At 37.0% G+C, this 17707-nt stretch overlaps 1 protein-coding gene across 4 annotated transcripts in view; it reads left to right on the top strand.

Annotated features, from left to right (window-relative positions):
- Positions 1-17707, top strand: part of CFAP47 (cilia and flagella associated protein 47) — a 562308-nt gene that overhangs the window by 318753 nt on the left and 225848 nt on the right. For all 4 annotated transcript variants that reach the window (XM_070784977.1, XM_070784976.1, XM_070784975.1 and 1 more), the window contains 4 exons: positions 3133-3329; positions 4124-4267; positions 4851-5024; positions 12023-12134. In XM_070784977.1, coding sequence (XP_070641078.1) covers positions 3133-3329; positions 4124-4267; positions 4851-5024; positions 12023-12134 — 627 coding nt within the window. The remainder of the gene's footprint in view (positions 1-3132; positions 3330-4123; positions 4268-4850; positions 5025-12022; positions 12135-17707) is intronic.

Below are 17707 nucleotides of genomic sequence, written 5' to 3'. Positions count from 1 at the left end.
CACGTGGGCCTGTCCCAGTGGGCCCATGTACTCCATGCACATCCAGAGAGACAGTGCCAGAGGATATTCAGTGTAAGGCCCTAGAAAGCATGAGGCCATGGATAGCAAGCTCTCTTTCCTTGGTCTAAGGGTACGTGTTAGGTTGGAGATCCCTAATAGCAGACACCAAGACCAGGTCTTGAGAGCAGTAGTTTGAGAAGTGATCTCAAGAACCATAGGTAGGAGTGTGAGAGAGTGAGAGACAGCAAAGAGAAGGAGCCAGTTCAGGGAGTGTTCATGAGCAGTTGCCACTGAGAGCAATTTGGGTTTGGTTGTCCTCAGGCTGTCTATGAGTTTGTGTAGAATTCACTTCACAGTTATTCCAACCAAAGGATAAAGAAGCTGGGTTATTTTGCCACCAGTTTGATACATTATTTGTTGAGGACCACAACTGCAACAGCCACTTCTGGCCTGATGGATTCAAGGATTAAGCACCTCCCTATGACTAGCGAAAGCCCTCAGGAGAAAGATCTGTTTTCCATAAAGCCATTGGCCTGCAGCAACAATTTAAATGCCAAGGAGACATGGCAGGACATGGATGACATCTGCTACAGAGAAGAATTGGAAAGGACTTTGAGAAAACATGTCCCTAAAAGAGAATGATGTTGAGATGGCACAGTGTAGCCAGTAAAATTTCCAAATTTCTAAATATAACAAGTCTCTATCTCTGCTATTTCACATCTAAGGAGATGTGGATACTGCTTGATGAATACCTTAATCCACAAGTAGCTTCTTTTTGATAATATATGACAATATTTCTATTCTTTTTCTAGTATGAATTAAATTATTTCAGATGCTTAAGGAAAAGAAATATTATTTTATCAATATATCTTCAACATCAAAACCATCATTTCCACAAATTCTATTATGAATTTCTTTTTGGACTTGTAATGGAGAGGGGGTTGCATGGCATATTCCTTAGGGTCTTTGCTTATGAACATTTCATGAGTTGGGAAATGTGCACTTAAGGATGTCCTTGACTTTCACTTTCAGACTCAGTATCAATAGAAAATGCATATTTTTAGGGAAAAGGAAATAGTGTATAGCATAAAGCTTTTGATAGCAGCTTTATACTTGAACTTGTGCATTTCAATTGTTGTTTACCGTGAAATGGCTAGTTATTCTTTATCTTTGATGAAAATAATAATTCCTGCTGATTAAATTTCATACTCTAAGCAGTTTAATTTTATTTAAATTACCTGAGCTAAATATTTTCATTTCGATCTGTTCATGCAAGAGAAAAGTATGGTTTCTTCCTTTCTGACAATAAAACAACAAACTTTAATCAAATAATTATCTTTAGTTTGTTCTAATGATGTTGCCACAATTCAAATACTTCTCTCAGAATGAAAGTAATCAATGAACAACAGATGATAAGATGTGCCCGGAGTCCTTTTTGACAAGAAAAAAAAATGTATTCTAACACTATATTTGTACTTGAATAGGACAGAATAAAAATAACAACATTCTGACAGCCTTTGTATCCTCCTTAGACCTGCTGAGTCTCTTGAACTTTGCTTAGATATAATATATATTTCAAGAGTAATCCACTATCAGTGTTTCTTAATATACAACATAAAAATATGACATTTATACATAAATAATATATACCACCGGTCTACTCTGTCCATGGAACTCTCTAGGCAAGAATACTGGAGTGGGTAGCCATTCCTTTCTCCTGGGGATCTTCCCAACCCAGGGATTGAACCTGGGTCTCCTGCATTGCAGGCAGATTCTTGACTGTCTGAGCCACCAGGCGTATATTGTATGTTGCTATATATAACAAATAATATACAATATACGACACACAATGTGTTCTATATAATATGTGATGAATGCTCATGCTCAGTTACTCAGTTGTGTTCGACTCTTTGTGACCCCACGAACTGTAGCCTACCAGGCTCCTCTGTCCAGGGGGTTTTCCAGGCAAGAATACTGGAGTGGGTTGCCATTTCTTACTCCAATATGATGAATATATTTTATAATATGTGTAACACATGCATACACATCCTGAATATGTTTTTAAATGATTTAAAGCAACTAATGTTCTTATAGCAATGACTGGTTTTCTTGGCATATAGACTTCAGTGTATTTGAAAACAAGTTTGCCATTTTTAACATTTGAAGTGTTAAATGTGAGTGAATTAACATTATAGCCAATTAATATAATACGTGTCCAGTCCGTTGGTTAATAAGCTTGATTTATTTTCTTGATTTCAGAGAATTTCCTTCACAGAATTAGGCTTCTAAGTATCTTTTATCACTTGTTTCTTATCTATAACTTAAATAATTTGACTTTAGCAGTGAAACTTGTATTATATTCTTATAGTGCATCCTACTTTAGGGTTGAGAGATTTTTATAACTATTTTCTCACTTCATGGAGAATAAGAAAATGGTGACTTTCAGAGAAATAGTGTTGCTTGGAAGGAAAGAACCAGCATTGATAGCCTGCCCACCATAAGAAATTATATTAGCTATTCTGGTACATATTATAACAAGGTAATGTGAGAAGTATTCATTGGTTATGCCTCTTTTGGCTTCTCTTGGTTTTTAAAAATTATTTCTATTTGCTGGTCAAGTTGTAACTGATTTTGATTGCTGTGGGATAGAGCACTCCTGTGTCATAGAAATGTAGCAGATAATAATGCTTACCAAATAGTCCATATATCTCTCAAGTCTCAGCCCCTGTTGACTGAAGCAGAATCATGTGTTTGGTTCTGACCTTTTAACTATAATGTGTGTTAACTTTGGGCTGAACACTAAAAAGCCCTTGAGCCAATTCAGCTCCTCTTCCCCTGACCTGTACACAAAGGAGGAGCAGTGTACCTGGGTCCCTCAGTAGCTTTATGGAGCAGACTTTCCTCTGACCCATGCAGGATATATTCTCTCATTGATAAAAATAAATAAATAAATAAACTTGCTTGTAATGCCCAGGAGATTGAGGAGTAGTGTGCTACCTTGTTAGACCCTAGTCTCATCTGGATTATATAATTCAATTAAATACAATACAATAAAATATTCCTTTATCCTAAAATCAATTTTAGGATTTATACCATCAAAATGATTAAACCATTTTTAAATTATTTTGATAGCTGCAGATGGATCTGTTCCAGTTCCTTTGCGATTTGTTCCTCTCAGTCCTGGACGCTACCCTTGCAAAATTTTGTTGACATCAAAGTACGATGTGCGTCTGTATTGCATTGAAGGTGTGGTAAATGAAGAACGTCCAGAGGCCAGATTTGATTTTGAAACACCAGCATTTGAAGCCCTTACCCAGAATATTCCAATTGTAAGTACAAACTTTCTTTTTTCTTTTCTTGGTACTTTCTTTATTCCCACTGCCACTGTCTCAAAGTTTTCTTCAAACCTTTCATCTAAACTAGTACTGATTCCTAATTGCATTGTGTGTGGCCATTTGTTACTCCAATTTGATGTCACAGTTTTATTCCTGAATATAAATGTTATCATATTACTCACCTATTTCTGCTGCATCTCTTTGCTTAAAAAGTTAACTCCAATATCCTTAACCTATCATCAGACTAAGCAGACTCATGGTCTCTCAGATCACTCTGCCCAAATTCAGCTGTGACCTTAACATATGATTAAGATGGGCTCATAGGCACTAAGACCAGTGATTGGCTATTGTTGTTGCTGTTCAGTCGCTCAGTCCTGTCCGACTCTTTGTGACACCATAGACTGCAGCACACCAGGCTTCCCTGTCCTTCACCATCTCCTGGAGCTTGCTCAAATTCATGTCTCTTGAGTCGGTGATGCTATCCAACCATCTCATCCTCTGTTGTCGCCTTCTCCTCCTGCCTTCAATCTTTTCCAGCATCAGGCCCTTTTCTAATGAGTTGGCTCTTCTCATCAGGTGGCCAAAGTATTGGAGCTTCAGCTTCAGCCATCAGTCTTTCAATGAATATTCAGAGTTGATTTCCTTTAGGTTGACTGGTTTGATTTCCTTGAAGTCCATGAGACTGGCTATTACTTGGCTATAAGTGAGTGATGATAACGTAGACAAAGGTAATTTTTAAGGAATTTTTTTGACACTGATATGTTTCTATCTTTATTTTCATGGTTTAGAATAATGAAACAAAGAATGAATGGAAATTTCACGTTACTGTAGAAGGAGAATGGTTTCATGGACCTCCTATTTTATATGTCGGACCAGGTGAAACTGTGGATTATCCTCTCACATTCAAACCTATTTTTGAATGTGAGATTATGGTATGAACTCATTGATCTTTTCCCCCCTAGCAATAATATGTCGATAAACCAATGTGATGTTTACCTCTACAATTTATGATAGATTTTCTTGCAGAAAAGTTATATTTTCCATGAATTTGATCATTGATGTTCCCTCTGCTTGAAACTTTAATAAATGTTTTAATTTGAGGTATAAATATTCTGAAAGTCACATTGTCATAGGCTTCAATATTTATATCTAGGTTAATTTTATGTAAAATGTTTAACAAAGTAAAATCATTGCTTTGTTTTTATTCAGTAAGGAAGTTTATACGTCAGAAAAAATTGTCTTAAGTCTTATTTCTTTGACAAGTATGTAAACAGCATGAGAATGCCTATTAAACTCTGTCACTTAGTGAAAGTGAAAAGAAATAAAGAGCTTTTCACAGGAAATCCATCTTCATTCATTCAGTAGAAGTATTTATATGTAAACTGGATAAGTCAGTGACTAACACCTTCTTGAAAGCTCATTTCATTAATCAGATTCAAAATTCCTAAGACAGAAGAAATTGTTGACTTCTAACTGTCACTCCTATAGAGCTGAAATTTGACTGATTTGTCACAGGGCAAGCTGATTCTACAAAATGAAGTAGATGGTATGGAGCATATCTTTGACATAAAAGGAATTGGAAAAAGACCCCTGGCCTTGGAACACATCATTATAGACTGTCAAGTGGGGGAAATGACAAATAAACCCATAATGGTGCCAAATTGTACACCAAGCATCCTAACATTTAAGGTAAGTTTGTTTTTTTAAATATGAAAGTGTTTTCAGAAATAGTACATTGAATTGTATGAAATTTAAAAACATCTAATTTTACTTAACTAGGTAAAGCAGTGTGATACAAGGAGATGGTTAGAATTCTTTTTATTAGTCCAACAGGTTTTAAACTGCCATTTCATATAAAGTTGAATTAGCACCAAACAAGTTTTATATCTAAGTGTTAGTATATAATCATAAAACATATTAAAATTTACTTATTTGAGTCATGTGTATTTTTACTTGAAGATATTGTGGCATGATAATGAAATATCTTTTCAAAAAAACTTTTAAACAGCTTTTGAAATGGTAATGTGATATCTGCAGGCATGAAATTTCAAAAGTGTATCCTGTCACTTACCATATGAATAATAGTGAGAATATGAAGAAATACATAATTATTTATATCTTATTTATTATGAGGTTTTATTCTTGACCTTCCTCACTTGATATGTTTAAGCAAATCTGAAAATAATTTTTTCTACTCCCTACTCCCATATTTATCTACAAATTATGTGTTCAGTAGGATACTCAGAGAAGCTTCAAATATCTATCCATCATAGATGCCTGTATCTAGTTTTAGAGGGTGCTTCAGAGGTTTAAAAAATTCGCTGGGTTTGTTCTCTGCTACTTTTGGTAATCTTGAAAATTATGTGCTTTGATTTTCTTCTTCTTTCCTTACTGGATTACAAATGGAGTGAATATTATGAATGAAAATTTTATTTTCTTACTCCCCTGCTAAAACTCTTCACTGTCATCTCTTGCCATCAGATCTAGTCCGTGCTCCTTGAAGTGGCCCATGTGCTTCAAAAGTATGTTTGCTCAGCTTCGTCTCTTACCACTCTTGCCTCCAGCCACACTTAGGCCACTGTATACAGTATTTCCTTTTGCTACTATCTAGAAATCTTTATCCAACTCCCTGTCTTCCGCTTCTCTGTGCTTAACTCCATTTCATTCTTTAGGGCAAGTACTTATTAGATGCCACTTTTCTGAGAATCTTTCTAGATCCCCATAAACCTGGATTATAGATGCCTTTCATGTGCTTCTGCAACATTTTTTTTTTTTTACCTTTCCCACAATCATGTACATTATATCTTATTGCTGTTACCTATTTATTGTTCTCCACCAGATTATTTACTATGAGGAAAGGAGCATATGCCCTCCTATCCACACTTACCTAGCATAAATCATAGTGCATAGGTGCTTAGTCATTCATGTCTGATTCTTTTTGACCCCATGGACTGTAGCCTGCCAGGCTCTCTCTCCATGCAATTTTCTCCACAAGAACATTGGAGTGAGTTGCCTGGCCCTCTTCGAGGGGATCTTCCCCACCCAGAGACTGAACCCATGTCTCCTTTCTCTCCTGCATTGCAGGTAGATTCTTTACTGCTGAGCTACCTGGGGAGGCCGTAAATCATAGTATCAAGCACATAATAGTTTTTCCAAGAAGATTTGTTTAATAAACAGATACAAACACAATGGGTAGCATTTCAATTGGAAAGAAAGAGGGAAAGAAAAAAGGAAATAAAAGAAAAGAATAAGAAAATCATGACTATTTAGATTTGCTATAAATAAGGAAAGAAGTCATTTTTCCACCACTCCCTTTCCCTTTCCAGAATTCACTGATGAGCAAGGAATTTTGTTTTAAGAGTTTGATGAAAGCAGGTTAAAGAAAATATCTTTTAATATCTTAACATTGGTTGTTGTTATGGCAGAGGTGATGTTGGTAGGTTTTTAAAATTTCATCCTTCAGAATTAATGCATTGTTTTTTTTACTGTAGGCTTTTAAAAATAATAAGTATGCTATGTTAACTATGAAAAGTTAATGTATTTTTCTAATTAAATGTAGAAGTAGATTTTTATATAACAAAATTATTCTCACAAGAAATAATAATTAAAGTTTATATTTCTGTTGTTTCAATAGACAAATAAAACTGAAGAATCTAGTTACTTTTACCTTTAGAATGTAAATTTTCCCTGAGGCCTTTTTCTGTAATTAAAGATGTTACATATTAAATTGTTTAAATATAATTTCATTCAAGTACTAATAATACTGAACATGTATTCTAGTTCTTTTATATTTCTACATTTAAATAACATCAAGAATTATAAAAGAACAAAAACATATTTAAAACCTAAAACACATATTCTTAGAGATATTAGAATAAAGTATCACCTTTCTTTATTTGAAAATCACCATTATTTTTAATCAGCATGTACTAATGAGCATTATCAATTTGCCATTTCTATTCATTTATTATATTGGAATCATTGCTGGTATTTCAGTGGAAATTCTATTGAGAAACAACTGAGGTGCTACGAAGGAGAAAGGCTAGACTGGAAACTTTGACCTATAGTGTCAGGTTTCATCTTGCACTTGGTTTGAAACCAGTGACATGCTTCTGATTCTCTGTGCACTCAGGGTTGGTTCACACTCTCCCCCCACTCCTTCAATACCTTCCTCATTGTTGGACTATTTTTCTTAATCTGTAAGTATTCTCAAAGGTTTTTCATTACAAGATAAAACTTGCCTCTAACAATACCCCTTCAGCTATTGCCTTCTATGTTTTTTTGTGATTGCTAAACTTCTTGAAAAAGCATTATTTACATGATGACTTCTTACTTCATGGTGGTCCATTTGTAGCTCCTCTACTCTGTTGAAACTGCAGCCGCAAAGATCATCTGTAAGTTTTGTTCAAGAAAAATCAATTATTTTCCCAAATTATCTGCCCTAAAACTCCTTTAATGTTTGGCACTATCTGCCTTCTTAACTTCCCAGGTGGTGCTAGTAGTAAAGGACCCGCCTGCCAATGCAGGAGACATCAGAGGTGGGGGTTCAATCCCTGGGTCAAGAAGATCCCTGGAGGAGAGTGTGGCAACTCACTCCAGTATTCTTGCCTCGAGTATCCCCTGGACAGACGAGCCTGGCGGGCTGAAGTCCATGGGGTCACAGAGTCAGACACGACTGAAGCAACTTAGCAAGCATGCAGCACACTGTCTTAACACTCTTCACCCTTTATTTTATATCTTTCTATATTCCTCATTTCCATGCCATTTCTTGGTTGTTACTTATCTGGTCCTTTTATTCCTCTAACCTTCTCATTTCTTTTTAAAGTTCTACCTTCTAAAGCACCCTCATATCTGTACCACATCACACTTGGCAGTTTCTTGGTTTCAGACTATCATTTAGGTACAAGTGGCAAATTTATACTTTTACTCTAGATGTATTAGCTTCAGCCTCTCATTTTTGACTGCTTACTTTATACCTCCACTTTGACAGTCTGCTAACAACTCAAACTCAGTATATTCTTTTAATATCTTTTCCTTTTTCTATTTTTCATTACTGCTAGTATTCTTTTTTATGATGTTTTGAATTTTTAAAAGCCTTTTTACTATATTAATCTCATTGCTACAAGAATAGTTTGCAATAGAATGTTGAGACTTCCCTAATAGGAAAAATAATATAAAAATTATGGAATATAATAAGCAATATAGGTAAAATGCTATGGCATTTTATCAAAGTGACCAGGTAGTAGGAGATAGTTGTGCAGTAAGGAAAACAGGAGACCTGGGACTTCCAGAGTAGTGGAGTTTCATAAATCTGTTCCTCCTTAAAAGCAATAAAAACACTGACAAAAACTGTCAAAATGAAATTTTAAATCTTGAAATTAAACAAAGATTTCCAACAATCTGAGGAGTATTTACTCAAGAAAAACTGAATCCTGGTAACAGTGGAGTAATTTGTCGCACTTTGACTTGACCTATTTCTGTCCCCCTCTCCGCTGCTCTGCAGTCTTGCAACCACAGTGGCTATGAAAACTGCAACCTTGCAAACAAAGGAAGAGGCAGACTGAGTATGACTCTGCTCACAATTCCCACCCCAGTACATTGTCACAATTTGACCTTTCTCGTAGGTCTCTAGCAACACCCCTCCCCACGAATGAGGGATTGTCATCTTTTGACTTGTGACATATCTTGCTCTGATGAAAAGGACTTATCCTTAGGACACTTGCCAAAAATATTCAAATAGTTTGGCATTGCAGTTGCCTGAGGCGACAAAACCAGTTGTGACCAAATAGAGTTTAACTAAAAACTTGAAGATGTGGGGATTAAGATATGTGCAGCGAATTTCACAATTCTGACATGTCCCTGGATAACATGCAGGCCACATGCATATACAGAGTGGTGTGATTGCCCAGGGAAGGCCTGAGAGGGTGCCAGTTTTTTCATCTCTGGCTGATGGAGAGATGCTGTGTGAGCTAGAAGTTAAGGCTAAGGTAGAGCTGTAAACCACCTAAGTGCTGAAGGTGTGCCCGCAACACGTTTGCAGTGCTCCTTGACAAAGGGTAAAAGATTTATTATTTCAGGCATGTAAAAAACTTGTGACAAACTATATGCATACCTTGGAGATATTTGGTTTGGGTTCCAGACCACCACCACAATAAAGCAAAATAACAATGAAGTAAGTCATACAGATTTTTCTTTCCCACTGCATATAAAAGTTATGCTTTATGCTGCACTGCAGCTTAAGTATGCAATAGAATTGTTTTAAAAGGATGTACATACCTTCATTAAAAAATACTTTATTGCTAAAAAATGCCAAGACAATTAGAATAGTAACATCGAAGATCATTGATAACCATAATAATTATAAAAACAATGAAAATGTATGAAATATTCCAAAAATTATCAAAGTGTGACAAAGTGAGAAAATACTATTGAAAAAATGGCACTTACAGACTTGCTCAATGCAGAGTTGCCATTGTGCTTCAAGTGATATCTTGAAGAAAGTGAAAAAACAGTCCACAGAATGAGAGAAAATATCCACATGACCAATATCTGATAAGGGCCTTGTTTCTAGAATATATAAACATCTTTTACAATTTAATAATGAAACAAGTAACACAGTTTTTTAAATGTGTAAAGAGTCTTAACAGTTCTCCCAAAAGTACATGCAAATGAACAATAAACACAGGAAAAGATATTGAACATCATCAATCCTTCAGTTCAGTGGCTCAGTCATGTCTGACTTATTGCTACCCTGTGGACTGCAGCACGCCAGGCCTCCCTGTCCATCACCAACTCCTGGAGTTTACTCAAACTTATGTCCATTGAGTCAGTGATGCCATCCAACCATCTCATCTTCTGCTGTCCCCTTCTCCTCCCGCCTTCAATCTTTCCAGGCATCAGGGTCTTTTCCAATGAGTCAGTTCTTCGCATCAGGTAGCCAAAGTGCTGGAGTTTCAGCTTGAACATCAGTCCTTCCAATGAATATTCAGTCCATCCAGTCCTTTAGGATGGACTGGTTGGATCTCCTTGCAGTCCAAGGAACTCTCAAGAGTCTTCTCCAACAACACAGTTCAAAAGCATCAATTCTTCCGCACTCAGTTTTCTTTATAATCCAACTCTCACACCCATACATGACTACTGGAAAAACCATAGCCTTGACTAGACAGACCTTTGATGACAAAGTAACGTCTGTGCTTTTCAATATGCTGTCTAGGTTGGTCATAACTTTCCTTCCAAGTAGTAAGCATCTTTTAATTTCATGGCTGCAATCACCATCTGCAGTGATTTTGGAGCCCAGAAAAATAGTCAGCCACTGTTTCCACTGTTTCCCCATCTATTTCCCATGAAGTGATGGGACCAGATGCCATGATCTTCGTTTTCTGAATGTTGAGCTTTAAGCCAACGTTTTCACTCTCCTCTTTCACTTTCATCAGGAGGCTCTTTAGTTCTTCTTCACTTTATGTCATAAGGGTGATGTCATCTGCATATCTGAGGTTATTGATATTTCTCCCGGCAATCTTGATTCCAGCTTGTGCTTCCTCCAGCCCAGCATTTCTCATGATGTACCCTGCATATAAGTTAAATAAGCAGGGTGACAATATACAACCTTGACATCCTCCTTAATCACAATGAGATACCACTTCACACTCACTAGGATGACTATTATAAAAATGATATACAAAAACCTTTGAGAGAAGCTGTAGAGAAAATAGGAACCATTGTGCACTGTTGGTGGGAAAGAAAAATGGTGCAGCCATTTTGGAGAAGACTTTTGGAAAGCAGTAATTTAAAAGATTGGGCATCCTATGTCCCAGCAGTTCTACTCTAAGATATATGTCCATAAGAAATTAAAATCTATGTGTACTCAAACACTTCTACATGGTTTCATACCTGCATTATTCATAATAGACAAGAACAGAAACACCCCACATTTTCATCAACTTATGAATGGAGACACAAAATGTGTTTTTTATATGATTTAATGCCATTCATCAGTAAAAAGGAAATGATGTGCTGATAAACGCCACAACATAGGTGAAACTTGAAAACATTATGCTAAGTGAAAAAGAGCTAGTCACAAAAGACCATATACTGTATAATTTCTTTTTATGAATTGTTCAGGTTAGGCAAATCTATAGAGGGACAAAGTAGATTAGTATTTGCCTGTACAGAATGGTGGAGGGGGGCAAGATGAAAGTACTCACTAAGGTGAAAGTTGAATCTAGCCAACAACAGTTATAGTCAGATGCTGCTTAAATATTATATGCTATATTAATATTGATTATATTAATATTTATATACTATATAACATTGATTATATTAATATTTACATACTGTATTAATATTGATGTAGAAATTCATTGAAGTGGTTTATCTTTTGTATATCAAATTGCATAAAGAAACTTCTGCATGGCCTATAAAAGCTACTCTGATTGTATAAACATCAGTGATCTTGCTACCAGTAGCAAAAGAAAATAAATTTTTATTGTGTTATATTTTTCCTTAAGTCTCCAATTTTTCTTCTACTATATGTCTATATTTTATGGGTTGCTTTTCACTTAAAAGTGTACAGTTTCAATGAAAATATTTAAGTTAAATTTCAGCTTTTTCTATGCTTCAGCTTGTTATACTAATTTCATGGAAATGTTGACATCATGTGATTCCTGTTTTTGGATTCTCTTTTCTAGGTATCTTCAGATCTTCCGATAGTATGGGGAAACCCAGACATCACCGTAGACCCTGATAACACGGTTCCATATATTCTACATGTGTGCCCTTGGAAGCGGGGTATACTCAAAGGTAAGAAAATTGTTAATAAAATATTATTAACTACCATACTGGAAAACATGCATGATGAGAAGAAATTAAAAAGTAATTTACATTTCTTGTTTCTAATAAGTGATCCAGAGGGAAATTTAGTTTTCTATTTAAGTCATTAGCTTTCTAAATAATCAGTGCTTTGGGGCATACATTTCATCTATAGTGCTATACTTTCTTGTCCATTTATTTGAATTTGTAGGGCAAATTCCTGGAAGTAGAAATATTTAGTTAAGGCATTAACATTTAAAATTAGGGTGTGTGTTAGTTACTCACTTGTGTCTGACTCTTTGCAACCCCATGGACTGTAGCCCGCCAGGCTTCTCTGTCCATGGAATTCTCCAGGCAAGAATGCTGGCTGCTGCTGCTGCTAAGTCACTTCAGTCATGTCCGACTCTGTGCGACCCCATAGATGGCAGCCCACCAGGCTCCTCCGTCCCTGGGATTCTCCAGGCAAGAACACTGGAGTGGGTTGCCATTTCCTTCTCCAATGCATGAAAGTGAAAAGTGAAAGTGAAGTCGCTCAGTCGTATCCGACTCTTAGCGACCCCATGGACTGCAGCCTACCAGGCTCCTTCATCCATGGGATTTTCCAAGCAAGAGTACTGGAGTGGGGTGCCATTGCCTTCTCCAAAGAATGCTGGAGTGGGTAGCTATTCCCTTCTCCAGGGGATCTTCTCAACCCAGGGATCGAACCCGTGTCTCCTTCATTGCAGGCAGATTCTTTACCATCTGAGCCACCAGAGAAGCCCCAAAATTGGAATAAATACTTGCAAATAGTTATACCAATTTATGAGCCAGACAGCGTCCTATGAGAATATTTCTTTATAAGACTAGGTATTTTAAAAACACGCACATATAATATACTTAATTGATACATGAAAAATAGGTTAAAGGCTTTGGTACATGTGAAGTTTTCTTCCTTTTTTTCTAATAAAGCATCCATTTATATAAATTGCCTGATGGTCCCTGAAAAGAGTTGCTTGCTTGGGAATAGGAGTGAGGGATATTCCTACAAACCTTTTGATGGAAGAGGGGTTGGAGGTAAAGAAGAGTAACAGGGAATAACTGAGGAACTGTAATTCATCAAAGAAATAATTGTTGTATTTGGAAGACAATTCAGTGTCCCGTGGTGGTTTGATCCTGTTGAGGAAATTGTTAAAATGTTGGTAAATGGATACAGTTTAAAAGTGTAGAAAGCACATAGAGAGTAGGCTGAATGCCAGTGCTATTAACAAGCAGAAGGGAAATTTCAGAATGGCAATCACTGTGATCCAGTTACTACTGCTGTCATAGAATATTCTGTGAGTGAAGAGCCAACTCACCCCACCCTCACTCTCTACTTCTAATTGGCTTGACCCCACATGTCACCATAGTCATAGCTGTTAGCATCTTATGAAATCTTCCCATCACTTTTCAGGCACTTGACTTTGCAAAGCCCGTTATTATTCTCCATGTAATAGGTAGATTTTTGAGCTACAGTGAGCCTATTTCAGCATTTCAATAAAGTAGCATTTTTTGCCATTTTTATGATAATTCAGAAGATTTTAATTGATTTTAAGAAATATAAATTTCAGTTTTTATTCTCATCATCAAATGACAGTCCTAATGATAGTTTTTCCTTAGTTTTAGAATTTAGATTAATGTTTCATAAAGGATAACAAGTCATTCAGAATTGCCATTATTATTTTTGATATAGGTAAGAAATTTGAGTTTTCTGTCCTGTAAAAGGCAGTAAGGTCTGCTATGTGTGAGAAGAAACGTAAGAGGAACTTTAAATAGTAGAATGTTGTTGAATTAGGAGTGTTTATGACTCCATTAAGCAAAATAGAGCCAGTGATCCATGAATCAGACTCAAAGTTATAGAAATGGAGCTAAGAAAAATTAAATAATCAGATTTAATATGTCTTTATATAGTCATTTTTGTTGATTTTAGCAGCATTTTAGAAATGCTAAAAATTTCAAAACATATTTTCAAATTTCAAAACATTTTCACTCATCAGATGAGGACTCAGCATGCTGGTTTGAAGGACTTTAGAAGAAATTTGGAAACATTAAAGGCAACTCAGGGCATATTGTTAGGTGAGATGAATTAGTAAATATTGCTGGCTACACAAGAGCCCTTGCAGGCTTCATAATTTTGAAAAATATTTGCAAGACATTTTCATGATTGTGCTTCCCAGGGCGGTCCCTTAGATTTGAATTAATGTTACCATTATGATTTGGACAGGCTAAGACTGTAAGGAAGGCAAACTCCATTTTTATTGATATTACTGTTGGAAGGCTTCTACAACATTTTAAGTAGTGGAGATGTAATTGCTTCTGAACAGTTGTTAATCTGTTGTAATATAAATAAAACTGGACTAAAATTTTCATACATATATGAGAATGTTCCTATTTGTACTGGTTAAAGAAGTATGTCAGTGTGTGTGTTTGTGTGTATCACTGGTCTTGAAAACTTTGTGCATGTTTTTAGTTCTATACTTAATTATATAAATAGTTATTTACAAAAGGCCTATAATTTGGAAAGTCTTGATGAGTATAGTAGTTATAAACAAAGCTGACCTTCAACCAGTTACACTCTGTTAAAATATTTTCACAGATGCTTTTCCTCATATGTTGGCAATCCTTAATTGTTTGAACTCCACTGTAATGCAACTTTTGAACTCTAGCCTCCACAGCCTATCCCTTTGGCCCCCAGCCTCTCCAATAATTCAGCAAGATATAAAGGGTTAGCACAAGCCTCAGAATTTGGATCCAGCGTCCTTTCTGATTGATCCTGGCTGGAAAATAGGTTTGTTAATTGTTTCAGATATTACTACTGGATACAAAGATAAATATTGTGTGGCTCGTGCCTCCTGGGATTTCGTATCTGGTGGTAGAAATACATATCCATAAATCATCTAGTACAAGGTACACTTTGATATACCACAAGTTTAAACATGACACTGAAAATGGAAAACATTAACCCTAAAACAGTGGGAGTCTGAGAGGGTTTCTTAAGGGATAATGGTTTTGATCTGGACCTTAAAGCCGGACCTTTGAGCTGGGACTTATCAGCCAATATGGTGAGCAGAGCAGAGGAAACAACCTTATTGAAAACACAGAAAAGATATTTTCTGTAAGTAATGAATAGCAGGGGTATGTATCTGTGGCAGCCAAAGCAGAGTGACATATAGTTAAAAATATTGGCAGACTTTGTTGTATGGAATTTTTGTTTTACATCTTACTGCAGTTGCAGCCATTGAAGATTTCTGAGGGGCGTGAGACAACTGAGTTTTAGAAAGAAAAGTCTAGAGATAATATACAAAACAGATAGGGAGCACAAGACAGGGTGGATAGATCTGAGAGATCATTTAGTGGACTTTAGCAATATTCTGGTTGATCAGTTCTCAATATTAGTTTGTGCCTCTTATACTGAAAGCAGACCCTGAGAGAAGAGTTTAATTGCAAGTAGTTTATTTGAGAGGTGATCACAGAAAGCACACTGGCTGAATGGAGAAGTAAGATGCTAAAGGGAAAAAGTCAGTAAAAGGTAAGATATATATCAAATTACTGCTGAGACCTGGGGAAACTTATTGGTAACTTTCTGAGAGAATTGTCAGGCTGAGGGGTAAGCAAATTGAGGTAAACATCCTCTAACTCCTCTCCATCAATCATTAATGTTTGTTCTTAGGGAAGATTACATGACAGTGAATCCCTACTGGAAAAAAGTCATAGGAAACCATTGGTGTGTATGGAAGCTGTCTGCCGAGGGGATTTTCATGGGGCACTGAGTTATATGTGGTATATACTATACTGGGTGTCATGGCATATTGACTGATAGGTAAGAATTTTGAAAAATAGATGGATTTGGAATTATCACAGCAGCCTGAAGTGAGCTACAATCATGTTTCATATGTACCCAGGTGGAGGTTTTAATTTGAATGCCTCTATCGCCATGGAACAAAAACATAATATTGACCATTTAAATGAAGATTGAAGACAGACCAAACAAGTCCAATGATAGTCAGTTAAAAAACAGAAGGAAAATTTCAGGAAAAGTGACAGTGGAAAATGATGCTATAGCAGCTTATGTTTCAAGGGAATCAGAGTCTAGGATGGGAGATTAGCGTATACGACATGTATTAGGGACTGTGTTGGCTAGTAAACACTAGTAAACGGAAAGGTAAGAAAGTATAATACTGAGCAGAGGAAAAAGTTGGGTTTCCGGACAGACCAAGTAAAGGCGTTTAGTAAACTCACTGGGGTCTCTGAAGCTGGGATGGTCCTTTGGAATCGTCCCAAGTTTGGAGAAGGGGACTGGGCCTTTACGCTGCTGTGTTGTTTCAGTTCAGTTCAGTTCAGTCGCTCACTCATGTTTGACTATTTGCGACCCCATGATCCGCAGCTCGCCAGGCCTCCCTGTCCATCATCAACACCCGGAGTCCACCCAAACCCGTGTCCATTGAGTCGGTGATGCCATCCAACCATTTCATCCTCTGTTGTCCCCTTCTCCTCTTGCCCTCAGTCTTTCCCAGCATCAGGGCCTTTTCCAATGAGTCAGCTCTTCACATCAGGTGGCCAAAATATTGGAGTTTCATTTTCAACATCAGTCCTTCCAATGAACACTCAGGACTGGTCTCCCTTAGGATGGACTGGTTGGATCTCCTTGCAGTCCAAGGGACTCTCAAGAGTCTTTTCCAACACCACAGTTCCAAAGCATCGACTCTTCGGTGCTCAACTTTCTTTATAGTCCAACTCTCACATCCATACATGACCACTGGAAAAACCATAGCCTTGACTAGATAGACCTTTGTTGACAAAGTAATGTCTCTGCTTTTGAATATGCTGTCTAGGTTGGTCATAACTTTCCTTCCAAGGAATAAGTGTCTTTTAATTTCATGGCTACAATCACCATCTGCAGTGATTTTGGAGCCCAGAAAAATAAAGTCAGACAATGTTTCCACTGTTTCCCCATCTATCTATGGGACTAGATGCCATGATCTTAGTTTTCTGAATGTTTAACTTTAAGCCAACTTTTCCACTCTCCTCTTTCACTTTCATCAAGAGGCTCTTTAGTTCCTCTTCACTTTCTGCCATGAGGGTGGTGTCATCTGCATATCTGAGGTTATTGATATTTCTCCCAGCAATCTTGATTCCAGCTTGTGGTTCTTTCAGCCCAGCGTTTCTCATGATGTACCCTGCATAAAGTTAAATAAGCAGGGTGATAATATACAGCCTTGACGTACTCCTTTTCCTATTTGGAACCAGTGTGTCGTTCCATGTCCAGTTCTAACTGTTGCTTCCTGACCTACATACAGGTTTCTCAAGAGGCAGGTCAGGTGGTCTGGTATTCCCATCTCTTGAAGAATTTTCCACAGTTTATTGTGATCCACACAGTCAAAGGCTTTGGGCTACCCTGGTAGCTCAGACGGTAAAGCGTCTGCCTACAATGCGGGAGACCCAGGTTCGATCCTGGGTCAGGAACATCCCCTGGAGAAGGAAATGGCAACCCACTCCAGTATTCATGCCTGGAAAATCTCATGGACCAAGGAGCCTGGTGGGCTACAATC

The sequence above is a fragment of the Bos indicus genome, chromosome X, assembly GCF_029378745.1.
Source record: "Bos indicus isolate NIAB-ARS_2022 breed Sahiwal x Tharparkar chromosome X, NIAB-ARS_B.indTharparkar_mat_pri_1.0, whole genome shotgun sequence".
Lineage (NCBI taxonomy): Eukaryota > Metazoa > Chordata > Mammalia > Artiodactyla > Bovidae > Bos > Bos indicus.
Note: the sequence above shows the minus strand (reverse complement) of the source record. Positions and strands in the feature narration are given on the sequence as shown.